General features: G+C 43.5%; 1 protein-coding gene across 1 annotated transcript; it reads right to left on the minus strand.

The window, feature by feature from the left end:
* Positions 1-5,975: 5,975 nt before the first annotated feature.
* asl (argininosuccinate lyase) lies at positions 5,976-25,713 on the minus strand. The gene is made up of 16 exons (XM_014195762.2): positions 25,514-25,713; positions 24,937-25,131; positions 18,495-18,578; positions 16,765-16,821; positions 16,518-16,615; positions 14,729-14,806; positions 10,326-10,403; positions 10,185-10,237; positions 9,206-9,268; positions 8,940-9,054; positions 8,768-8,852; positions 7,361-7,420; positions 7,204-7,287; positions 6,938-7,018; positions 6,703-6,809; positions 5,976-6,603 (listed from the first exon to the last, which is right to left on the minus strand). The coding sequence occupies exons 1-16, from the start codon at positions 25,526-25,528 to the stop codon at positions 6,459-6,461; spliced, it is 1,398 nt and encodes a 465-aa protein (XP_014051237.1). The 5' UTR covers positions 25,529-25,713; the 3' UTR covers positions 5,976-6,458.
* Positions 25,714-27,369: the final 1,656 nt, after the last annotated feature.

The raw sequence follows: 27,369 nt of genomic DNA on the forward strand, positions 1-27,369 counted from the left end.
GTTCTTAAAATATTTGCCTGCAGAACTTGTATTCAATAGCTCAGGATGTAACAAAGTACGACAACTACTATGTCTGAGCAACAATGAAGGAGCAACAGCGTATAATTTCAATGTTTTTGTATTGCCGTCGGTCTATTAAAGCATTCCCATGGCATTGATCTATCGAGATCAGTTTTTGTCCTTCACTTATTGTCGTTGTGTTATTTATAGGGAATGAGAGGAATATCGGATGATTGGTTTTCTAAATAGACTCAGAAATATTCAGTAAGACATTCCATTAGTGTGGTTTACTATAACTGTACACAATATGTCCAGTAGGTGTTGCTTTAACTACAACTTTGAAGAAACCTGCAGCTAGTTCTCTCTCGGTCTCTTTACCCCCCTCTCTCTCACTTCACCCTCTCCCTCTTTCCCTTTCTTGATCTCCATCTCCCTCCCTGTCTGTCTAATCAGGTGGAGGGTCAGAGAGTGCGTGAGTGTGTTTCATTAGTGTGTGCCTCTATTTGGCTCCTGGGAGTGTGTGAGTGGTAGTCGTGGTTTTCGCTCTTTACCTCTCCGCTCTCTCCCACTGCTCAGGTAAGACATTTGATGTTGGTGTGGTTGTGAATTTCTGAAATAAATCAGGACTTGAATAGCAAAAAGACTAAAGACATCAGTTACGAAGTATGGTGTTGAAGTTTGATACCTTGGTTACTCCTATATGGTAATAGTACTGTATGTCAGTATCCCACACATCTATACAACATCAACTGTAGCTGATACACACTAAATACATATTTATGATCCTCATAATCTGGGAAAGCTGTGGTCTGCTAGTCGGTCTGTCTACCTGCCTGTCTGTCTGCATGCTTGTTTGCCTATCTATCGATGATGGTGCCAAGAGTCTCAGGTGTGACCGGAAGAAAGAAAAGTTTCAACCTGATCCATCTCGGACATCCGGTTGTATTGTCCCTGAATAATATCATGAAGCGCCTATCCTATCAAATCACAATTTGTGAGGCACTTCTCACAGAATATTCAATCATATAGAGCTTACAGAAGTTACCGCTTGCCGTGCGGTAGCAGATAGACTGTTCTATGACTTGGATGGCTGGAGTCTGACAATTTTTTAGGCCTTCCTCTGACACCGCCTAGTATATAGGTCCTAGATGGCAAGAAGCTTGGCCCCAGTGATGTACTAGGCCGCACGCACTACCCTCTAGCGCCTTACGGTCAGATGCCGAGCAGCTGCCATACCAGGCAGTGATGCAACCGGTCAGGATGCTCTTGATGGTGCAGCTGTAGAACCATTTGAGGATCTGGGGACCCATTCCAAATCTTTTCAGTCTCCTGAGGGGGGAAAGGTGTTGTGTCCTCTTCACGACGGTCTTGGTGTGTTTGGACCATGATAGTCTTGATGTGGACACCAAGGAGCTTAACTCTCAACCCGCTCCACTACAGCCCCGTCGATGTTAAAGGGGGCCTTGAGGGAGAGGTTTTTGTCCTGGCATCACACTGCCAGATCTCTGACCTCCTCCCTATATGCTGTCTCATCGTTATCGGTGATCAGGCCTACCACTTATGTCATCAGCAAACTTGGTGTTGGAGTTGTGTTTGACCATGCAGTCGTGGGTGAACAGGGAGTACAAGAGGGGACTAAGCACGAGCGTTGAGGATCAGCGTGCCAGATGTGTTGCTACCTACCCTTACCACCTGGGGGCGGCCCTTCTGGAAGTCCAGGATCCAGTTGCAGAGGGAGGTGTTTAGTCCCAGGGTCCTTAGATTATTGATGAGCTTTGTGGGCACTATGGTGTTAAACGCTGAGCTGTAGTCAATTAACAGCATTCTCACCTTGGTGTTCCTTTTGTCCAGGTGGGAAAGGGCAATGTGGAGCGCGATTGAGATTACATCGTCTGTGGATCTGTTGGGGCGGTACTCGAATTGGAGTGGGTTCAGGGTTTCCGGGATAATGTTGATGTGAGCCATGACCAGCCTTTCAATGCACTTCATGGCTAACGACATGAGTGCTACTGGGCGGTAATCATTTAAGCAGGATACCGTCACTTCCTTGGGCACAGGGATTATGGTGGTCTGCTTTAAACATGTAGGTATTACAGACTCGGTCAGGGAGAGTTCGAAAATGTCAGTGAAGACACTTGCCAGTTGGTCCGCACCTGCTTTGAGTAGACGGCCTGGTAATCCGTCTGGCCCCGCGACTTTGGGAATGCTGACCTGTTTAAATGTCTTACTCACACGGACTACGGAGAGCACGATCACACAGTCATCCGGAACAGCTGGTGCTCTCATGCATTCTAAAGTATTGCTTGCCTCAAAGCGAGCATAAAGGGCATTTAGCTCTTGTGGTAGGCTCGCGTCACTGGGCAGCTCACAGCTGGGTTTCGCTTTGTAGTCCGTAATAGTTTTCAAGCCATGCCACATCCGACGAGCGTCAAAGCCAGTGTAAAAGGATTTGATCTTAATCCTGTATTGACGCTTTGCCTGTTTGATGGTTCGTAGCGGGATTTCTTATAAGCGTCATGATCTCCTTGTGTGTAGGTCAGGCGGTAGTCATGCTGACTATTCTGAGGGTATTAGAGCGTGGTAGTCAGAGAAATTAATAACAGTCTCAGTGAATAACTAGAGAAAACAGGGAGTGTGTTTGCCCTTTGGAGCTGAACTGAGTGCACTTCTCTTCCAGCTCAGTGGTGTTACAAGAGCCAGTACTCCTGTAACACATGCATAGGTAAATTAACTCTTACACACACACCGTCTTCTCTCCACATGGGAGTTCACCTCAAAACTCCTCACCTACCACTTTCTCAGCACTGATCTAAATTCAGCACCATATGGTATACAATCACTGGTCAGTTTATTAGGTACACCCCCCGTTCACAAAGATGTATCACTCCTACAGACAGTGAGTCGCTTGGCCATGGCTTGATATAAAAATCAGGCAGACAGGCATTGAGGCATTCAGCTACTGTTCGATAGAATGGGCAAAACGAGTGACATGCCGCCGGATCCAGTATGTCAGAAATGGCTGCCCTCCTGGGCTTTTCATGCACAACAGTGTCTAGGGTTTACCGAGAATGGTGCGACGACAAACATAGGCGGCAGTCCTGTGGGCGAAAACTGTTTTTTGATGAGGTCGAAGGACAATGGCAAGAATTGTGCAAGCTAACAGGCAGGCCACAAACAGAAATAACGGCACAGTACAACAGTTGTGTGCAGAACGGCATCTCAGAACGCACAACTTGTTGGTCCTTGTCAAGGATGGGCTATTGCAGCAGATGACCACACCGGGTCCCACTCCTTTCAGCTAAAAACAACAAGAAGCTGTTCCAGTGGGCACGCGATCACCAAAACTGGACAATGAGGAGTGGGAAAACATTGCCTGGTCAGACCAATCCTGATTCCTGTTGTGTCATGCTGATGGCAGAGTTATGATTTGACGTAAGCAGCATGAGTCCATGGACACATCCTGTCTGGTGTTTCTGGCACACGTCCCTTGATGCCAATTGAGGAACGAACGTTTACGACACCTTGTAGAATCCATGCCCCGAATAATTCAGGCTATTCTGAAGGCAAAGGGGATCCGATTTGGTACAAATAAACTGTCCTTGTGAGTGTATATCACCATATTGTATCGTCATCACCATACAATATACCCTCACCATCTTACTCCAACTTACACCACACTGAATACATTATGTTGATGAACCAAAACCCACTGTATACAATAGGAAACTAAACTGAGTTGTGTTGTATTGTATTGTTTCAGACCCTAGTTGGTGGCCAGGCATGTTCCCTAACTGGCGGTCTGCGTCAGTCACCCATAAACGTCTCCCATGTCCAAGCCAACCAGTCCCTGTCACCTTTGACCTTCTACAGTCATCACAACATTCTCAACATCACTGTTGAGAACATGGGGCATCCCGGTGAGAACTACCAGAACCCGTCTTCCAAATCTAGAATGTTCTTTATACCATCATGACCTCTGATCCCAGTATTGAATGTTCTTGAACTCTACACCTTTTTACAGTAGCCTGGAATGGTCTCCAAACATTATATCGTCATTGCCAGAACACACTAGAAAATACTCCAGGAATATAACCTAGTTTCTAATTCTTGTCTGTCATTAAAAAAGTAACTGCCAACAAATGTGAAACTAAGAGGACAGAATATTGTGCTTCTCAAGATCAGCTCTTCCTGCTAAATACCATTCACAGAAACGATGAAGGCGCGGAATATAGAAATCTGACACTAGACTGACTGTCCTCCTCTAGCTCACTTCTCCCTGCCTTGGTCAGTGCAGGTCAGTGGAGGAGGTCTGGGGGGGCCTGGGTTCAAACACACTGACAGGGAACACTATCCCATGGAGGTAAACCCTGAGTTGTGGAATAACCATGTGATACTATTACAACATCTATTCCATCTCCCTGTCGTTTCTCTTCTCCATCTTTCCCTCTCTCTAGTTGCACATTGCTCACATCAAGGAGCCATACAATAGTCTAGAGGCTGAGCATGATACGTCTGGTATAGCGCTGCTCACCTTCCTGTTCGAGGTACTGATCAACCAATTAACTCACAAATTCCAATTCACCACATTTCTCCAATATCAGTGTTGTTCCCAGGAGTCCAATGGTGATCACCCTCAGTACAACTCTTATAGAAGCCCTGGGAAGTGTCCAGAATAAAATTAACTTCATACCTTTTTCACAATATCCTACCAACCTGAACCAGCAAGGTTCCAGCAACTATGGTGGATGCATACTAGCACAGTTTAGTTCAGCAGGTCTAGGCTCAAAAGTGTGAAAAGGGTAGAGCCATACAGTGTATTCTGCCCTGTCCTCTTCCCTACCCTTCCCTCCTCAGCGAATCAAAGCACAGTTCCAGGGTTCCGACTGACATCATTCCCCCCCTCACATGATCTGCACAACTACTATTGATACGTGGGCTCCATGACGACACCAGGCTGTCAACAGGCGGTTGTTTGAACACTTCTACAGGACCATCCCTGTCAGCAACAGACAGGTAGGGGGTAAAGGTTACTGGGGTTAGGCTCAAGTCAGAGTGGGGTATTTAGAGATGCTGACTACATGAGGTCAGCAGAAATCCTGACCCTTTCTGTACTGGGGAGGGCAGTCAAAACTACTTAGGTTAAAATACCTAAGTAGTACTAAAGTCGTTTTTGGGGGGGGGGTATCTGTACTTTACCATTTAAATTTGACAACTTTTACTTCACTACATTACTAAAGAAAATAATGTACTTTTTACTCCATACATTTTCCTTGACACCCAAAAGTACTCGTTACATTTTGAATGTTTAGAAAGACATGAAAATTGTCAAATTCATGCACTCAAGAGAACATCACTGGTCATCCCTACTGCCTCTAATCTGGCGGACTCACTAAACACAAAATTCTTAGTTTGTAAAAATGTTGGTGTGCCCCTGTCTATGGTATTGTCTGGTTTGCTTAATATAAGGAATTTGAAATTATTTATACTTTTACTTTTGATACTTAAGTATAATTTATCAATTAAATATACTTAAGTATCAAATGTAAATGTAAAACCAAATACTTTTAGACTTACTCAAGTAGTATTTTACTGTGTGACTTTTACTTGAGTCGTTTTCTATTAAGCTATCTTCACTTTTACTCAAGTATGACAATTGGGTACTTTTTCCACCACTGCTGCTGCACTGAGAGAGCTCACAGCCAAAGATAGGTCCAATTCCAAAGCAACCTCTAGACACTTCTCAATTACCTGAAAGCGTTAGACAGGGCGTACGCAATATGTTTATCTTTTGGGAAATATTTTTCTTCTGGGCAATACTCTAGACTAGAGCAAACAAGATATGGCAGCGTTCCAGCCAGGTCTTTTTTTTTTTTTTTCAATAACGACTGACTGACAGTGCTTCTCTGACTGAGTGGAAGGTTAGCCCTCTGTGTCAACACGCTATATGTATCTTCCATGAAGAGCCAGTGACAACATTTTGTAAATAAGCAACATTTAATTAATCATCAACACATTAAGACAAAAAGGTATGAACTGTCTGAAATGTATAGTTGTACAAATCACTACTATCGAGGATAATACATCTAAATGCACTAAAGCTTTGAACTCCCTTTTTTCAAAATCGATCTAAAAAGTGGTAACCATGGCATCTACCGGTATTTCAAAGGCACTTTACATGGCCTGAGCAACAAGGCAGTCCTATAGAATGGACCCATTGTTTTCTAAATTAGACACTGTTCTAAAAGGCAAACAATGGTTCTTAACCACTGGGGGGGCAAATCCTAACTTCTACTTTAGTCAAATTTTAACTTAGTCATACATGCACGGATGTGATGTCATCGGGAGACAAAGTGAAAATTGGAATTTAGGATACACCCCAGAGATCCATTTGACCAATGTTGCTTGTAAAAGTTGATGTTGGGGTCAAAAATTTAAAGTTAAGCGGTGAGGAGGAGAGGTCACTGGACCTGTTTCTTCAGCCAGGTCCTCATGTGCTCCACCTGTGCTGCCACGCTACTCTTGGCCGTGCCACCTGGGGCACTGTACTGCTCCACACTGCTACTGTAGTCCCACACTGCAGACACATCACTGGAAAACAGAGGGCTGGAAAGAGGAGCAAGGGGAGGGTGAAGTGGAAACGATAAGGAGGGGGCCAAAAGAGTGTTACTGTGAAGAAGTGTGTGCATGCATGTTTGCGCTTACCTGGCAGTCCGCAGATCCTCCACAGTGAGTTGGTTCAGGGGAATGCTCTTGGATTCAGCCAGAAACACAGCTTTACCTGAGATACCATGAGCATCTCTGAACGGCACCTGTCGAGAGAGAGCGAGAGAATTTAATACCACAATTGTGACAAACAGTTTAACTTCAAACCATACCATCATTGTTATGAACACACAAACACACATATCCCTGGTTTGAGTGGATACTTAGTACTCACCCCCTTTCTGACGAGGTAGTAGGCCAGGTCAGTAGCCAGCATGTCAGGACTGAGGGCAGCTTCCATCACACTGGGATTGATCTGATACAGGAAATGGGTCAGAGAAATTGGTTGTGAAATGACTTCGAGGGAAGGATGTTGTAGGGCACTAAGGTGTAAGGGTTTAGAATGTAGTAAGTAGGGCACAAGGGTGTAAAGGTGTACAATGTTGGGCACTAGGGTGTAGCATCTAAGGTGAATGGGGTAAGGTGTAGCATCTATCTCACCTTTAGAGTGGACATGACACCTGTGGTGACCTGCAGCACAGCGTGTACTGTGTCATAGCAGTCAAACATGGCCTCCTTATCCTCCTAGAGAGTCAGAGAGCGAGATAATTATCACACACACACACACACACAAACACACACACACACGTGACTGTACCTGCAGGTCTTTGTTGTAGGTGCTTGGCAGGCCCTTCAGGGTCATCAGAAAGCCTGCACACTGACACACACAGGACAGGGCACAGGTTTACACTAGTGATGGACCAATATAACATTTCTGTCTGATACCGATATCCGATATTTTCCTTGCCAAAAAAAACAATACCGATATCCGATATTTAAAATTTGTGGCCTTTTAAACATTCTAGTACAGTTAAATAGTTAACACACACACAGCGGTCTAAGGCACTGCATCTCAGTGCACGAGGCATCACTACAGTCCCTGGTACGAATCCAGGCTGTATCACATCCAGTCGTGATTGGGAGTCCCATAGGGCGGTGCACAATTGGCCCAGTGCCGTCTGGGTTTGGCCGGAGTAGGCCGTCATTGTAAATAATAATTTGTTCTTAACTTACTTGCCTAGTTAAATAAAAGGTTACACACACTGACCAAAAAGTTATTTTGTTGGCATTTACTTATGTCCCCATTACCAGTAAAACAATCAATAAAAACCTATTTCTTTCACTTATTTGCTGTGCTGTTTTGTTGTTCAGTCATTTCATTCTCAACCAGGATTTCTATGGAACGCTGTTTGGGTCTTTGCATGTCAAAAAAGATAGACGATAGATACTGATACAAGTAACACTAATTGACGTGTCAGATAACACTGACCAATCAAGACCTGAATATGACTGCACGCCACATAATAATTGAATGCGTTCATGTTTTTTTTGGTTTTTTTTTTACATAGTTATTACACATTGATTACACTATCACTCGTATTTCATATGTCACAACGATTCATTGATACGTATGCTATGGATGCTAACAATGTTCTTCCCCAAAAACATAGCAAAATCTGTTTCAGTAGCTATAGTTAGCTAGCTAACTATATAGCTAGGTGTCATCTAAAATAACCTTAATTTATAACAGTTCTTATTTGATTAATGGTGGTCGGGCCCATCTATGTAAAGATAGTCACAATAAGGATTAGCCACAATAGTGAACTTTGCAGTTAGCCTTCAAAATAAAAGTATGTAATTGACAGTGATGCAAATGAATACAAATAGTAGAACTAAGCCATAATTGAATAGATCATGCTAAAATGAGGTTGGAATGTTGTTATATAAAAATACAATTAAAATTAAATTAAAATAAACAAAAAGATATTTAGGTACGTACATCAGCTTTGAAATCGGTTTTTCACATTGGCGTAAACTAGACAGACATCAGGCCAATACCGATGTTCGCATTTTTAGCTAATATCGTCTGATTCTGATATGTTCACCGATATAGCGGGAATTCCTAGATTACACACTCTGATATAATACCACTAATATAATAAAGGATGCTTGCTTATTATAACATAACTAATGGTGTTCTAATGTGTTTCAGTTGGGGTCTTACTCTGCCAAAGACACGGCCAGCTTTACTCCTGATCAACTCCAGACTGTCAGCATTCTTCTTCTGAGGCATCAGACTGCTGCCTGTGCTACACACACAGAGAGAAAGATTGTTAGAATATAACAAAGGAAAAAAGGGAAACATATTGTTTTGAGTTCAGTCATCATACACACACCTGTATGCGTCAGAGAGTGTGAGGAAGGAGAACTCCTTAGTGCTGTAGAGCATCAGGTCTTCTGCCATCTTACTGAGGTGCGTCAGACACAGAGATGCCCAGAACAAGAACTCAGCTGAGAGAGGGAGGGGAGGGTGGAGCCAGCGAGCGAGAGAGACAAAGCATGAGTGGGGCAATGCAGTGACAGTCGGTTTATGCCAATATTTCTCAACTTCACATCTACATGTCTTCTCAGAATAGAAATAAAGCTAGTGTGGTTACCATACCAATAAAGTCCCTCTGGCCTGTGGCATCCATGCTGTTGATGCTGATGTCATCAAAGGCCAGCTCTACAGGGGCAAAGACAGAAGCCACAATCTAAAACACTGGCTGCAGTCCAAACACTTAAGTCACACCCCTGTCCACTTATCCTCGCCTTATGCCCTTGGGGGGATCCCCATCTTGGAGGGTAGTCCAAATGAATAGCCAAGGAAGGGAAGTTTGCAACGTAAGGCCCTCAGCCCTCGTTTTTAGTCAGCTTGGCGAGTGTACAATTAAGTTCACCGCGGGCCTGAAACCCCCCATAATTCAATTTGCGACGATTGTACAGCCGCTAAGAAAAGTCCGCAAAAACTTAAAAACAACATCAATGGAGAAGTCAACATACAAGTGTAAGTAAAAACAAATGCAAGCAAGTTAGAAATGTTGCTACTACGTAAAAAGTAAATGTGTTTTTTTTTGGTTATCTTTTGGAAATTGTAGAAATAAAATATTTTTCTTCTTCAGAAGTTCTAGCTAGGCAGGCTAACGTAAGTTAGCTAATTCATTTGCTAGCTATCATACAGTAGGCGTATATTAATAATTATATATTTAATATACGTAGACATGCACTCATAATTGACTGTAGCGCATATAAAGCACCCACAAGTTACCGGTGGCTGAAAACACAATCATCGCAGGATGAACGAGTGATGAATTTCCGGCCAAAGGTGGTCCATTTAAAAATAATTCCTTCCTCGCCCCTTGCCCTGCAAGTGTATACTCAGACGTCATCAAAAGTGTCCACTTAATTTGAGGGCTGAGGGGATAGGCTGTGTCTTTTAAGTGTTTGGACAGCAGCCACTGTCTTGGAACATATGTATAATTAATTGACATATTGCATTATAAGCAGTTGTTATAAGCATTCATAAGAGTTTACGGCTCCTTATGCATGTTTATAGGTTATGTATGTTTAAAGGAGCTGATTATCTACGCAGGTTGACTCACCTTGACGCAGCATTTCCCTGTCGATGTTGAATGGAGTTCCAGCTATTGCTCCACTGGGTAACAAGAGTAGACAAGGTATAACTATAAGTCACAGATGACATAACAGTGTGTGTGTGCGCACACGCTCGTGTGTGTGTGTACCTTCCCAGGGGGAGCACGTTGACTCGTCTACTGATCTCCTGAAGCTGTTCCACGTCTCTGCTCAGGGCCACCGCATGACTGGGGAACAAATCATAGAAATATGTTTAGACTAACAACATCCCCGACCACCTCGATTCTGCCTTTTATATGCAACATTTGAAAACGTGTTTTTCACATTGGATAAAAGTAGACTCTCAGAGCTAGAAAATTGTATATCATAAACTGCAGTTGAGGAACAATGGAGAAGTAATTCTGCTTTGAAAGTTAACAAACTTGTAACTCCACTTTTGAGAAAATGGCCCTTGAATATTTTGGCACACCTACTGGAGAGCTCTCCTTTGTCCTACACCCTTCTAAGCCGTAGCCCCACCTAGATCTTTAACAATTCACATTTGAGGCCATGTGCTAAACAGGGTGGGTAAGGTAGTAAACAACCCAAGATTTTAAGACTAAAAGTGGTGAAAGTAGTAACGTACAATAAGGAAAGAAATACATCTAGTCCTTGGCATATATCCTAATCTGAATTTGGTGGAGGTCATGTTGTTCTTCACATTAACATCTCTTGTAAACAAACAATATATAAAATCAAAGTTAATTTGTCACATGCACAGGATACAGAAGGTGTAAAATGTACAGTGAAATGGTTACTTGCATAGTAGCAATATCAAAAATAAAAGGGTCCAGATAAAAATATTCTATCATTATTAGATGACGCTTATCCAGACACACTTGTCTAAATTGATGGGTCATGTGAAAGAAATGCTATAACCACCCCCCCAGCCACATCAAGCTAGCTAGCTAAACAATTAGCCATAATCCCAACCCATACTACTAGCAATACAAAGGGATTGTCATGGCAAGCCACCATGCATGAAATGCGCTAGTATGAATATACAGGTAGCTAAAGCTAATAAACTAGGTTCAACGTTAGGATAGCAAGCATACATTAGGCTATAATATAACTAGCAATGCAAATGGATTTCTCAGATATAAATAATATTACTACACAGATTCTACACGTAACGTTAGCTAGTGAGCCAGCAAGGTAACGTTCGCTAGCTAGCTAACTGTACGCTTTAACTTGCAATTAAACAGACCAAACAACGTGAAACGTTTAATCTGAAAATGTAGCTAGACTCAGTCATATACATGGACGAACGCTTCACAGCAGACTGAAACCCGTTTAACTAAGACGTCCTGTATCGTTTCCATTTTGTTTGTACAGCTTGTTTGGCCAGCAATATGTCAAGTCACTCTGGTTCACACTCACCGTGTGCAGAAAGTAGTCCATCATAACTTTTTCCTACTGATCTATAGCGCCTGCTAAATTCAGGGCAGCAATGTTGTTGAGAGCAGTAGCAACACTTGCAGTTCTCCAGGGCTAACGTAGCTGCGGCAGCAAGAATTATCTACACATACAGCTCATGTTAAAGACAGAAGCATGCTACATGTCAGATCAATCCGAACTCATCTCTCGGCATGTCCAGCCCATCCATTACCTCAGCCAATCATGCCTAGTGGGAAGGTTCCGGTCTTTCTACCTGGCTAAACCAACTAGGCTCATAATTCAACAATTTTATTTGTAACTACAGACGGTATACACATTTGTTATTAAGGCATATGGAAGTTCCAATGTTCTAGAAGGCATTTCTGCCCAAATGTTCAAATACTTTTCCTTTGAAGTAGTGACGTGCGACTAACGCCCAGCTTCCTGAAATGGGGTTACATAGTGTCTTCAGACCCCTTGACTTCTTCCACATTTTGTTATGTTACAGCCTTATTCTAAAATTGATGAAATGTAAAAAAATCTACACACAATACTTCATAATGACAAAGCAAAAGTATTCAGACCCTTTGCTATGAGACTCGAAATTGAGCTCAGGTGTATCCAGTTTCCATTGATCATCCTTGAGATGTTTCTACAACTTGATGGGAGTGCACATGTGGTAAACACAATTGATTGGACATGATTTGGAAAGTCACACACACCTGTCTATATAAGGTCCCACAGTTGACAGTGCATGTCAGAGCAAAAACAGAGCCATGAGGTCGAAGGAATTGTGTCGAGGCACAGATCTGGGGAAGGGCACCAAAACAATTAGGATGCATTGAAAGTCCCCGAGAACACAGTGGCCTACATTCTTAAATGGAAGACGTTTGGAACCATCAAAACTCTTCCTAAAGCTGGCCGCCCGACCCAACTGAGCAATCGGGGGAGAAGGGCCTTGGTCAGGGAGGTGACCAAGAACCTGATGGTCACTCTGACAGAGCTCTAGAGTTCCTCTGTGGAAATGGGAGAAACTTCCAGAAGGACAACCATCTCTGCAGCACTCCACCAAATCAGGCCTTTATGGTAGAGTGACCAGACATTTACATTACATTTACATTTAAGTCATTTAGCAGACGCTCTTATCCAGAGCGACTTACAAATTGGTGCATTCACCTTATGATATCCAGTGGAACAACCACTTTACAATAGTGCATCTAAATCTTTTGAGGGGGGGGGTTAGAAGGATTACTTTATCCTATCCTAGGTATTCCTTAAAGAGGTGGGGTTTCAGGTGTCTCCGGAAGGTGGTGATTGACTCCGCTGTCCTGACGTCGTGAGGGAGCTTGTTCCACCATTGGGGTGCCAGAGCAGCGAACAGTTTTGACTGGGCTGAGCGGGAACTGTGCTTCCTCAGAGGTAGGGGGGCCAGCAGGCCAGAGGTGGATGAACGCAGTGCCCTTGTTTGGGTGTAGGGCCTGATCAGAGCCTGAAGGTATGGAGGTGCCGTTCCCTTCACAGCTCCGTAGGCAATCACCATGGTCTTGTAGCGGATGCGAGCTTCAACTGGAAGCCAGTGGAGAGAGCGGAGGAGCGGGGTGACGTGAGAGAACTTGGGAAGGTTGAACACCAGACGGGCTGCGGCGTTCAGACAGAAGCCACTCCTCAGTAAAAAGCACATGACAGCCTGCTTGGAGTTTGAAAAAAGATTCTCTGGTCTGATGAAACCAAGATTGAACCCTTTGGCCTGAACGCCAAGCATCACATCTGGAGGAAACCTGGCACCATCCCTACGGTGAAGCATGGTGGTGGCAGAATCATGCTGTGTGGATGTTTTTCAGCAGCAGGGACTGGGAGACTAGTCAGAATCGAGGCAAAGATGAACGGAGCAAAGTACAGAGATCTCAGACTAGGGTGAAGGTTCACCTTCCAACAGGTCATGGAGACTAATTTCTCCCTCACTTGCTTTAAGCACCAGCTGTCAGAGCAGCTCACAGATCACTGCACATGTACATAGCCCATCTGTAAATAGCCCATCCAACTATCTCATCACCATGTTATTTATTTTGCTCCTTTGCACCCCAGTACCGCTACTTGAACACTCATCTTTTGCACATCTATCACCCTAATGTTTAATTTGCCATACTGTAATAATTGCGCCACCATGGCCTATTTATTGCCTCACGCCCCTTATCCTACCTCATTTGCACACACTGTATATAGACGTTCTCTATTGTATTATTGACTGTATGTTTGTTTATTCCATGTGTAACTGTGTTGTTTGTGTCGCACTGCTTTGCTTCATCTTGGCCAGGTCGCAGTTGTAAATGTGAACTTGTTCTCAACTAGCCTACCTGGTTAAATAAAGGTGAAATAAAATAAAAATAAATAAATGCTAAGCACACAGACAAGACAATGCAGGAGTGGCTTCGAGACAAATCTCTGTATGTCCTTGAGTGGCTCAGCCAGAGCCCGGACTTAAACCTGATCGAACATCTCTGGAGAGACCTGAAAATAGCTGTGCAGCAATGCTCCCCATCCAACCTGACAGACCTTGAGAGGATCTGTAGAGAAGAATGGGAGAAACTCCCCAAATACAGGTGTGTCAAGCTTGTAGCGTCATACCCAATAAGACTCGAGGCTGTAATTGCTGCCAAAATTGCTTCAACAAAGTACTGAGTAAATTGCTGCCAAAATTGCTTCAACAAAGTACTGAGTAAAGGGTCTGAATACCCATGTTAAATAAATAAATAAATAAATATAAATAAATAAATAAATAAATAAATATATATATATATATATATATATATTTTAAATTAACAAAATTATAAAAAACTGTTTTTCACTTTGTCATAATGGGGTATTGTGTGTAGATTGATGAGGGGACAAAAATATTTCATGAATTTCAGAATAAGGCTGTAACCTAACAAAATTTGGAAAAAGTCAAGGGCTCTGAATACTTTCCAAAGGCACTGTATGCTCTGTAGACTGAAACATTCACTTTATATTCCATCAATATTTGATTCCTCAATCCTGTTATTAACTGTGACTCAGTAACAAGCAGAGGATCTAGAAATCATTTAGGAACATTGCAAAGATATGCAGTGGTGCTTAACAGAAGGAGAGGCTATAGTACCTCAGAATCCAGTGGCTCCATCTGATTGGCTGAGCTCTCTGCATGTGGGTGTACCCAGGAAACAGGACGTCAATCTCTCTGCGGATCAAAAGACAATAGGTGAACATGATATTGTGTGTGTGTGTGTGTGTGTGTGTGTGTGTGTGTGTGTGTGTGTGTGTGTGTGTGTGCGCGCGTGCGTACATACAGGTAACTGCCAAAAATAAAGCAAACACCAACATAGTGTCTTAATAGGGTGTTGGTCCACCACGAACCGGCAGAACAGCTTCAATGAGCCTTGGCAGAGATTCTACAAGTGTCTGCAACTCTAGATCTGGTGACTGAAACGACCATGGCATATCGTGAAACATCAGCGTGAACAGTTTGTCACTGAAGCTCCTGCCAAACATACCCCAACAATCACCCCTCTTTCAAAATCACTAACATCACTTCTAGCCACGGTAGCCAAAGCAACTGGGTTTGCCTAGCATTTTTATACATGGCCCTAAATGTTGATAGTGTTTGTTGACGGTAATGTGTGTGACAAGTCAGTCAAAACAGCATCCATATTGCTCTATCCGGCAGCCTTGTGGGGATTCAGTATCCAACCCAGCAAACTGGGCAGCAAACTAGCAAAGCTAGGCCCTCAGCCCCCTGACATGGGGGACCCATTGTTCCCTGACCCGGGGGGCCTGCCGTCTCCAGTTCTGGGAGGCCGCCTGCACTGAAATACCCTCCGGCCTTCTGGAAACCACCGGACATCGTCTCTGGGGCCCAGCTGACCCCTTCCGTTAGATCCTTCAAGAGCCTCGCCCAGGGGTCCCCACCTGCTCCATCATGAGAGCCATCGCCTCCAGCAGTGGTGCAAGATTCACCAACCCAAGCAGCTGCCAGTGAGCTGCCAAAGACAGTTGTGGCCGGCGTGCCACATACTTCCTTCAACTGTGGTCAGCCTCCAGCACCATACTCAGCTCCCAAGGGTGGGCCCCAGCGACCTGGCACCAGCTGAGCTAGAGGACCCTCCACCACCCCTGAGGCATTCCACACTGTCTCCGCACCCCCTAAGCCCTGCCTGACAGGACTAGGCACGCTAGCACTAAGCTCCCCCTTGAGACCTGTGGACCCCATTAGAGACTGTGCTTTGTCCTGTCAGGCAGGACAGGCAGGGTTTAGGAAGTGCACAGAGGCGCAGAGACAGTCCTTGGACACCCAATGGAACGCCACGAGGCCTGTTTGTGGATGTTAATATTTTCATTTGAAATATTGCGGCAGCTGTACAAAAGGCCAACCTGCTCCCCTCCTCACTACCCAACTTTCCCTCACAGTCCCGTTAGGGTGATATCTCACCATCTCAGCTATCCATCACAGCCCTTTGGCTTCAGTCAATCAGCTTGTCCAAATTCGCATCTGGAACCCTCCCACCCCAGGTCTGAGCATTTTTAGTCATCGAAAGAAGACGCACATTTTGTATGGCGACTAAGTTGACTGTGTATACTAGGAAGATTGTGCGTGTATCTAAGAAAAACCACAAGTTGATTCCTAAATAACTGAAGAGTGTGTGTTAGTGATGAAGATAAATAAAAGTTCTGGACTAAGAAGCATCAGTACTGTTCTTGCACGGACAGCCTGTAGCATGTCATAATCTCAATGAATCAGCATTAAGTACATAGCGAGTAGGGCTCAGAAGACAACCGCTCAGATAAGACCCAGCTAGCCATTTTTTCACTAAGCATGCTTTCAATATACTGTGTATCCCTCATTTACTGTAGTGTTTCCTTTATTTTGTCAGTTACCTGTACATAAAACTTACACTGCCGCTCTCTCCACCATGGTTGTGATGAGTTGGAGAGCGTTTCCCTTAAGAATGGAGATAGCATCCCTCAGCCACAACCTCATGTCTGTTACCACCTGATCAACCAATAGAAACAGAACCATGTCTGAGACCCAATCATCAACCAATAAATCACAGCAGGGTTGAACAATCGCAAAACTCCACTAGTTACTTCTCTTTCAAAAAACAGGCAAAGAACGTGTATTCAACAGATCATCACACCTACCTGGTCATTTCTGCTCCTACCAGTGTGTAACTTCCCAGCTGGCTCACCTATCAGCTCCTGATAAAAAACACACACACACAGAAATATAATACACATATCTACAGTGCATTCGAAAAGTATTCAGACCCCTTCCTTTTTCCACGTTACGTTATTCCCTCAATCTACACATAATACCCTATAATGACAAAGCGAAAGCAGCTTTTTAGAAATGTCTGCAAATGTATTAAAAATAAAACACAGAAAAACCTTATAGTATTCAGACCCTTTGCTATGAGACTCAATTTTGCTCTGGTGTGTCCTGTTTCCATTGATCATCCTTGAGATGTTTCTACAAGTTGGAGTCTAGCCGTGGTAAATGAAATTGATTGGACATGATTTGGAAAGGCACACACCTGTCTGTATAAGGTCTGAGTTAACAGTGCATGTCAGAACAAAAACTAAGCCATGAGGTCTAAGGAATTGTCCGTAGAGCTCCGAGACAGGATTGTGTCGAGGCACAGATCTGGGGAAGGGTACCAACAAATTTGGAAGCATTGAAGGTCCCCGAGAACACAGTGGCCTCCATCATTCTGAAGTTGAAGACGTTTGGAAACACCAAAACTCTTCCTAAAGCTGGCCGCCCGACCAAACTGAGCAATCGGGGGAGAAGGGCCTTGGTCAGGGAGGTGACCAAGAACCTGATGGTCACTGACAGAGCTCTAGAGTTCCTCTGTGGAAATGGGAGAACCTTCCAGAAGGACAAACATCTCTGCAGCACTCCACCAATCAGGCCTTTAGGATAGAGTGGCCAGATGGAAGCCACTCCTCAGTAAAAGGCACATGACAGCCCGTTCGGAGTTTGTCAAAAGGCACCTAAAGGACTCTCAGATCATGGGAAACAAGATTCTCTGGTCTGATGAAACTAAGATTGAACAACGGCCTGAATGCCAAGATGCACGTCTTGAGGAAACCAGGCACCATCCCTATGGTGAAGCATGGTGGTAGCATCATTCTGTAGGGATGTTTTTCAGCGGCAGGGACTGGGAGACTAGTCAGAATCGAGGCAAAGATGAACGGAGCAAAGTACAGAAAGATGCTCCGGGACGCTCAGGACCGCAGACTGGGGCAAAGATTCCCCTTCCAACAGGACATCAACCCTAAGCACACAGCAAAGGCAATGCAGGAGTGGCTTCGGGACAAATCTCTGAATGTCCTTGAGTGGCCCAGCCAGAGCCCAAATTTGAACCAGATCAAACATCTCTGAAGAGACCTGAAAATAGATGTGCTGCCACTCTCCCCATCCAACCTGACAGAGCTTGAGAGGATCTGCAGAGAAGAATGGGAGAAACTCCCCAAATACATGTGTGGCAAGCCTGTAGCGTCATACCCAAGAAGACTCAAGGCTGTAATCGCTACCAAAGGTCTTCAAGAAAGTACTAAGTAAAGGGTCTGAATACTTATGTAAATGTGATATTCATATTTTTTTTTTATGCATTTGCAAACATTTCTAAAAACCTGTTTTTGCTTCGTCATTATGGGCTATTGTGTGTAGATTGATGAGGGGAAAAAACGATTTATTCAATTTTAGAATAAGGCTGTAATGTAACAAAATGTGGAAAAAGTCAAGGGGTCTGAATACTTTCCGAATGCACGGTAATTCTGAAAATCAAAGGTCCGAAATGGAATATTGTTACAATCTTCAGTCAGCACTCTGAATTGATGATTCAAGGTTAGCCCCACCCACACATCACCTTTAGTCTGCGCTCATTGGCTGTGTGGATGTCCTCATCTCCAGGCTTGACCTCAAAAACAGCTTTGGCCCATTCATCATGGATCTGAAACACACACACGCACATCCATACATGAAGTTTGGTTCATCTTTTGACCCAGTGTGTGAGCTGGGTTTGAGTTACCCATGGAACCTTGGGGGGTACACAAAAATTGTGGGCAATATATTTGTAACTTTTTTAGGATGGGGGCAGCATTCGGAATTTTGGATGAAAAGTGTGCCCAAAGTAAACTGCCTGCTACTCAGGCCCAGAAGCTAGGATATGCATATAATTGGTAGATTTGGATAGAAAACACTAAAGTTTCCAAAACTGTTAAAATAATGTATATGAGTATAACAGAACTTATTTGGCAGGCGAAACCCCGAGGACAAACCATCCAGGATTTCTTTTGGGGGGGTGACAGTGTTCTCAATGGGTTTTCTATGTGGATCTGGATTTCTAAGGCACTAGCTTGCAGTTCCTATCGCTTCCACTGGATGTCAACAGTCTTTATAAATTGGTTGATGTTTTTCTTTTGAGTAATGAAGAAGTATGGCTGTTCAGAATGAGGGTCGAGTCTAGTGTACTGTTGTGGTTGGGCGCGCGACCTGAAAGCTCGCTTCACTTTGTTTTCGTCCTGTATTGAACGCAGTTTATCCCGTCTTAAATTTTATCGATTATTTACGTTAAAAAATACCTAAAGTTGTATTAGGAAAGTTGTTTGAAATGTTTGGATCAAGATTACAGGTAATTTATTAGATATTTTGTAGTCATGTTGCGCGAGTTGGAACCAGTGTTTTTCTGAATCAAACGCGCCAAATAAATGAACATTTTGGAGATATAACGACGGAATTTATCGAACAAAAAGGACCATTTATGATGTTTATGGGACATATTGGAGTGCCAACAGAAGAAGATCTTCAAAGGTAAGGCATAAATTATATCGTTATTTCTGAGTTTTGTGTCACGCCTGGCGGGTTGAATTATGATGGTCATGTGTTTGTTTGATCGGGTGCTGTCCTCAGATAATAGCATGGTTTGCTTTCGCCGTAAAGCCTTTTTGAAATCTGACATGGTGGCTAGATTAACGAGAAGTTAAGCTTTAATTTGGTGTATTGCATTTGTGAATGTATTAAAGTTAAATATTTCTAATAATCTTTCTTGAATTTCGCGCTCTGCCATTTCACCGGATGTTGTCGAAATGTTCCGCTAGTGGAACCCCTAGCCGTAAAAGGTTAAACTCACGGGGGTACCAATTTTACAATATTGAACACTTATGCGAGTCTAACAAATAGCAACCAAGGCATCCCTGTTGTTCGATTATAATGAGAGTGATTGATTTCAACAAAACGGTTGTTTGGCATCTAAACCGCCACATGACTATTAAGCCATTGAAGATGGCGCAGTACTGGATGGCTGCTGCTTTGCAAGCTCTGACCCAACTTCGCTATTTTGTTGTTTATTTTTACTATATTGTCAGGAAATATATCCACTATTATTTCTTACAACAGACAAGAACTCGAACATCAGATCGGCAGTTAGTTACACCAATTCATTCTTCTACTCAGACTCATCTGCCCTGGGCTCTCGCTATAAATCCAACCCAATTTATGGCCTACACAAGATGAAATGCCGGCGTTACAGAGGCAAGAGAGGGGGGATCCTTGTGAGATTAAGGTGATTCTACTGGCTAATGTAGTCACTTGACAAAAAGACAGATGACCAAATCGCGGATTTGGTAACAACAGGACTCTTGGAACTGCAATATTTTTTGCTTTTCAGAAACATGGCCCACAGACAAGACACCCCCCCATGGCTATTCAAATCGATGGATTCTACATTCACCGGGTGGACAGGAAAGTGGAGTCGGGGAAATCGAGGGGGGGGGGTTTGCCTCTACATTAAATGGTGTGCTAATTCCAGCGCAGTGGAATTCTACCTCACGAGGGGTTTTAATCTGTCATCATGACTGCTGTTTTACATTCCACCTCAGGACAATAACAAGCTGGCACTCAAACTGTACAAGGCTATAAACAAGCAAGAAAGCCTACACCCAGAGGCTGCCTTTCTGGTTCCAGGCGAGTTTAATTTGGCATTACTAAGACACGGTATACCCAACTTCTAGCAACACGTCTCCAATGCCACTAGGGCGATTAAGTCCTAGACCACTGCTATTCTAACCACAAACAAGCATACAAGGCCCTCCCTCGTCCACAATTCGGCAAATCAGATCATGACTCCGTACTCTTGCTTCCTGCTTACAAGTAGAAGCTGAAAGCTAACCACCTCAGTTACCGGCTTTATTAGAAAATGCATCGGCGACATTGTACCCATGATGAGGGTTTGCTGCTTCCCCAATCAAAAGCCCTGGATTAACACAGAGGTTGTCGCTAAACTAAAGAACAGGGCTACCGCACACAGAGCTATCGTAGACAACCCTGATGCTACTGCCGAAGACAGGAATATGTACAAGAAGTCAGGCTATGACCTCTGCAGAGTCATCAAACGAGCAAAAGGACACTATAGGAATAAGGTGCGATCATATTACACATGCTCCGATGCCCGTCACATTACGGATTACAAAGGAAGACCCAATCGTGATCTGCCCAACGATGCCCCTCTATCAAACGAACTTAATGCATTTTATTCCTGCTTTGACTAAAACATTGAGCTGGGTATGAGGGCCGTTACCAACCCTGAGGATTGGGTGATCTCGCCTGCGAGGTCGACGCGAGAAGGGTCTTTAATCAGGTCAACACCCGCAAGGCCGAGGGCACCGACGGTATTCCAGGGCGCATTCTCAGAGCATGCACAGAAAAGCTGGCAGGCATATTCATGGTAATTTTCAACCTCTCCTTGTCCCCCACGTTTTAAGATGACCACAAATCTTTCCTGTTCCTAAGAACTCTAAGGTTTAATGCTTCTGTAATCATGAAGTGCTTTGAAAGGCTGAATATGGCACACATTATGTCCTCCATCCCAGCCACCTTATGCAAATTGGAGAAAGTCTACCACCCCAACAGATCCATAGACGACACAAACTCAATTGCTCTCCACACTGCCCTCAGCCACCTAGATAAGAGGAATACCTTTGAGAATGCTGTTCATTAACTACAGCTCAGCTTTCAACACCATTGTGCCCTCTAAGCTCGTCACCAAACGTAGGACTCTAGAGCGGTGTTTGAATACTCATACTAGCCGCACTAAGCGTACTATTTGTGATGTAAATTGAGTATGTAGTAAGCTTATTGGTCATAGTATGCCTTTAGTTAGTATGCCAAAAGTTCCCGTATACAAGCAGTGGACACTATTTCCGTGCTTTTAGGGCCCATAATGCAATTCTGAAAAATGGGTGCGGCTTCACAATGTTTTCCGATGGCGGAAAATATGCAGCCAAAGTTCGACGAGAGCAGAGACAAATTCATTACTTTAACTAATTATGACAAATGTTTAGTAAATGTTGAGCTATGTAACAAAGTAATGACTTTGCAAATAAGTTACGTTACATGTTGTTGGCTGACAATTTGTTAGCTATGCTATCCTTATGAACCGCATAGCATTATAGCAAGCGTGCAAGGCAATATATTAACTATAATCTAATGAATTACCCAACGTTTATTGACTTGATTATTCACATCATTCTAAGCTAAGTGGTATAGTCGTTGTGCGTTCTCAATGGACATTGTTAATTCTGGCTATCTCCTCCGATTTCAGAGCACTCTCGTCTGAGTGTGCCAGAGCGCAGAATAACTGATGAATTTACGAACGCTCAACACCCATTGAATATATGGCCGGTGTCAGTAAACGTCAGCAAAAAAAAGCGTAATTAAATTGTTGCCAGCAGCAGTTTTATCCAGAGCGTTGGTGACATGAAAACAGCTCTGCTAGGGCAAGTAAAATGGTCCAAGTGAGGTGTTCTCTCATTTATGTATAGAAATAGCTAGCAAGCTAGTCAACATTAGCCAATTAGCTTGAGTGCTTGACTGCCGTTGTGAGGAAAGAGCGCTCGGATCAACCCTACTCCTCGGCCAGAGCGTCCAGTGACGCGCTCCGCGAGCGAAACGCTCTGAATTTTCAGACGGACAATGTGGCAATGCTCTGGATTTACGAACGCCCAGAACACACTCCAGATGGAATTTACGAACACACCCAAAATCGTAAAATGTCTAGCTAGTCTTTTATGCTAGTAAGAGGTTGCATAGCAACAGCATTAACTTCCGGTAGACAGGTGAAGCGCTAGTACGCTCAACTGAAAGGATACCGTTCATTTACAGTATACTAAAATGAACAAATAGTATGTAGTATTTACTCAATGTAGTATACAGTAAGTTAGTATGGGTATTCGAACACAGCTAGGGTCTGAACACCTCCCTCTGCAACTGGATCCTGGACTTCCTGACGGGCCAACCTCAGGTGTTGAGGGTAGGCAACGTCACCTCCGCCACACTGACCCTTAGGGGCCCCACAGGGGTGTGTGCTTAGACCCCTTCTGTACTCCCTGTTCACCCACGACTATGTGGCCACGCACGACTCCAACACCATTATCAAGTTTGCTGACGACAACGGTGGTAGGCCTGATGACCGGCGAACAATGAGTCAGCATACAGGAGGTGGTCAGTGACCTGGCAGTGTAGTGCCGGAGCAACAACCTCTCCCTCAACGTTAGCAAGACCAAGGCGCTGATCGTGGACTACAGGAAACAGGGGAGGGTGGGGGGGGGGGGCGATCACAACCCCATCAACATTGACCGGCGGCAGTGGAGAAGTTTCTCAGTTTCAAGTTCCTCAGTGTCCAAATCACTAAAGACTTAAAATGGTAAAAATCACACATGCACTATCGTGAAGAAGGCATAGGCCCACCATTCCTCAAAAGGTTCTACAGCTGTACCATTGAGAGCATATTGACTGGCTGCATCACTGACAATAGCACTGCCCTTGATCGCATTGGCACGAGAGCGTTGTGCGTACAGCCCAGTACATCACTGAGGCCGAGCTCCCTGCCATCTAGGACCTCTATATCAGGCGGTGTGAAAAGAAGCCCCGGAAAATCGTGAAAGACTCCAACCACCCAAGCCATAGACTATTTTCTCTGCTGCCACACGGCAAGAGGTACCGGTGCATCAAGTCTGACAACAGGCTCTTGAACAGCTTCTATCCCCAAACAATATGACTGATAAATAGCTAAGCAAAATAGCTACACGGACTATCTGAGTTAACCTTGTATCTTTATTGACATTTTATTTGAACCTTTGCGCTATGAACACTCACAGGGCCCTAAAAACTCACACTGTCACTCCAACACTCACTCCATTTGCTCACTCACACAATATTTTTTGATTTAACCTTTATTTAACTAGGCAAGTCAGTTAATAACAAATTCTTATTTATAATGACGGCCTAGGAACAGTGGGTTAACTGCCTTGTTCAGGGGAAGAACGACAGATTTTTACCTTGTCAGCTCAGGGATTCAATCTAGCAACGTGTCGGTTACTAGTCCAACGCTCTAACCACTAGGCTACCTGCCACCCCAATATGCACATACATTTTTACTGACTCTACACACACCCACTCACATACAAGCTGCTGCTACTCTGTCTTATATCCTTGTCACCTTACCCCTATACATATCTTCCTCCATCACTCCAGTATCCCTGCACATGTAAATATGGTATTGGAACTGACTTTTTAAATATTTCCTTTATATAGTATGCTTACTTACTTCAAACATCAGAGTGAGGCAAGCAGTACTTACTTTATTTACTATTGTTTGTTTTTATTAATACATTGTTATTGATTATTGTATTGTTGTTTTTTGAGTTTGCAAGATAGGCATTTCACTGTACTTGTGCATGTGACATTAAAACATGCCGTCCACATGTGAATGCAGAGAGGAATTCTGCCCTAAGGCAGATTCAGCTGTCACCTATTAACTCCAAAAAAGCAACATGGTGGGCTATGACACATTGACCCCCATTTTTTGTTGAGTTCGATAGTGTGATCAAAATTCAACAGTCCCCATAACAAAAAAAAACAAGGCCATTCAAATGTAAAATGCAGTGGGTTAAGGTGTGGATACATTTTAAACTTTAGGGGATATTGTTGATTTGTTGTGGCCAGTACAATCTAGTAGTCTTCCACATTGTCTACCTTCTTGACTTTGTGCGGTTGCCTGTGCCCAATAATGTTTGTACCGTGTTTTGTGCTTCTACCATGTTGTGTTGCTGCCATGCTATGTCGTCTTAGGTCTCTCTTTATGTAGTGCTGTGTTGTCTCATGTGTTTTGTCCTATATTATTTTTAAATCGAAGCCCCCCTCCCCACGAGGCCTTTTGCCTTTTGGCTGGCCGTCATTGTAAATAAAAATGTGTTAACTGACTTGCCTAGTTAAATAAATAAAACAAAATATACTGGTGCGTGTGTATTCACCTGGTCCATCCCATGTAGGATCTTGTCCTTCTCCTCTGCAGTGACCAGCTTGGCCTTCTCCAGGGCTTTAGCGTACGCCTTGCTGCCACGGATGTCTGCGTCCCACATCCGCTTGTCGTAGGCGATGGACGCGTTGAATTTTTCCATGATTGGGTCGGTGTCACCCACGAACCGACCTCCCCACAGTTTACTTCCCTGATAGAGACAGACAGGCAGGCATGGGCAGACAGACAGAAAGACAGAGACAAACCAAAAAAGCCAGGACAGACAGAAAAGCAGATATACACATACACCGACAGCATAGGCAGTGTCATTTGTCTCCAAATTTACACAAAGCCGCTAGCTAGCAAACAACATTGAAACCTGTCAGCGCTGCTTTTCGTTGAAGAACCACTAGATCCAACAAGCTAGCATTAATTTAACCTAGAGAAAGACCCATGTTGTTCAAGCTTCTGGACAGCTGATTTGACTGCACAGCCCAATGAAAACAATCCCTGGACATACACAAAGCCAAACGTGGACGAGTTTAGCTAAATCAACAGTTTTCATAAAGAGATAAATCGAAAAGGTGTCTTACATCTGCACTCGCCATTCTCTTCTCTCAAAGACACCGTAGCTGGCTGACTGTTCACTACCTAGCATCAGCAAAACGTCGACGACAGGGCACAAGTTTTGTGATAAGAGTCAAAACGACTGGCAACAAACAAGCACAGCTGGAGGCAGTCACAAATACTAGTATTTTGCCAGCAGCACAAACACTTACGTCACTTTCGTAGGGTAATGTTAAAACCTTCAAAATAAAAGCCCGCATATCAAATCAAATTTATTTGTCACATACACATGGTTAGCAGATGTTTATGCGAGTGTAGCGAAATGCTTGTGCTTCTACTTCCGACCATGCAGTAATATCTAACAAGTAATATAACCTAACAATTTCACAACAACTACCTTATACACACAAGTGTAAAGGAATGAATACGAATATGTACATAAAAATATATGAATGAGTGATGCCCGAACGGCATAGGCAAGATGCAGTAGATGGTATAGAGTACAGTATATACATATGAGATGAGTAATGTAGGGTATGTAAGCATTATATAAAGTGGATAGTGATAAATTGATTACATCAATTTTTCGATTATTAAAGTCCCTAGAGTTGAGTCAGTATGTTGGCAGCAGCCACTCAATGTTAGTGATGGCTGTTTAACAGTCTGATGGCCTTGAGATAGAAGCTGTTTTTCAGTCTCTCGGTCCCCACTTTGATGCACCTGTACTGACCTCGCCTTCTGGATGATAGCGGGGTGAACAGGCAGTGGCTCGGGTGGTTGTTGTCCTTGATCTTTTTGACCTTCCTGTGACATCGGGTGGTGTAGGTGTCCTGGAGCAGGAGCGGAAATCCCGGGGGGGACGGGGGGGACGCGACCCCCCCATCCTGGGAAAAATATGATTTGTCCCCCCCAATATATCACTGAAACATAACTATGTAATTTAAATAATATTAATAATACGCAATGAAAGCAATTGTGCTGATTATAGACACTTAATAGCGCATTTTTAAGTTTCAAAAGATTGCGACCCCCCCACATTTTGCCTCACAATGGTTTGATCCACTGCCAGTTCCTTAGTTGGCAAGGTAACAGAGGGGTCGTATCCACTGTCTGAAAGGCACTCAATGAACGTAACTGATGTGAGGTTAATCCAGTCAATCGCGCACACACACTAGCTGAATATGCAGAGCTAGCGCGCAAATATTAACTATTAAGCTATTACCTATTCCATTTATGTGGCCTCGTCAAAGATGGAATCTTTGCTATCGTCAATTTATTCCAAGATCAGCATGCAGATTATGTAAGTTAGTGCTTCAAAGTCCCTGTGATAAGGTTAGCGATAAACTGGAGTCCAAACTGAACAGAACTACACTCTCTTCTACCATTGTCTTAAATATATTTAATGGTCTCGTTGCAAAAGCTAAATTGTCGCAAGGGAACTTTTATTTATTTTATTTCACCTTTATTTAACCCGGGTAGCAAAGATTATAGCAAACACCACTGAAACAGAATTGGTGCTCGCTAGCTTTGCAAATTCAGCTATTGTTGGAAGCCAGCCAATATGAAACAAACTATTAAAATTACAAAAGGTTGCAGCATATGTTGTGTAAATGGTGAACTCATACAGCTGTCAACTCTTGTCATTTTAATCCGTTTCACATTTGCTAGCTACCTTTTAGATCGAAGCCCAAATAGAATGATAAAAGATAAGATGATAGAAGCCCATCTCCTACTGTAAATAACCTACACACTGTGTGTGTGTGTGTAGCCAGGTAGAAAAATGTGTGTAGCCAGGCAGAAAAATGTGTGTAGCCAGGTAGAAAAATGGCAGAAAAATAAAAGATGGACATCAGAGTATTTTTCAGTACACCAAAACGCAAAG

The sequence above is a fragment of the Salmo salar genome, chromosome ssa04 (assembly GCF_905237065.1).
Source record: "Salmo salar chromosome ssa04, Ssal_v3.1, whole genome shotgun sequence".
Lineage (NCBI taxonomy): Eukaryota > Metazoa > Chordata > Actinopteri > Salmoniformes > Salmonidae > Salmo > Salmo salar.

Excerpts from the sequence above, each read along its gene's own strand:
- asl (XM_014195762.2), bottom strand. Across the intron at positions 16,616-16,764 it reads GTAGGAGCAGAAATGACCAG|GTGGTAACAGACATGAGGTT; the intron begins GTAGGTGTGATG and ends TTGGTTGATCAG. Across the intron at positions 7,421-8,767 it reads CTGGCCGTGTCTTTGGCAGA|TGTGCAGGCTTTCTGATGAC; the intron begins GTAAGACCCCAA and ends TGTGTGTGTCAG.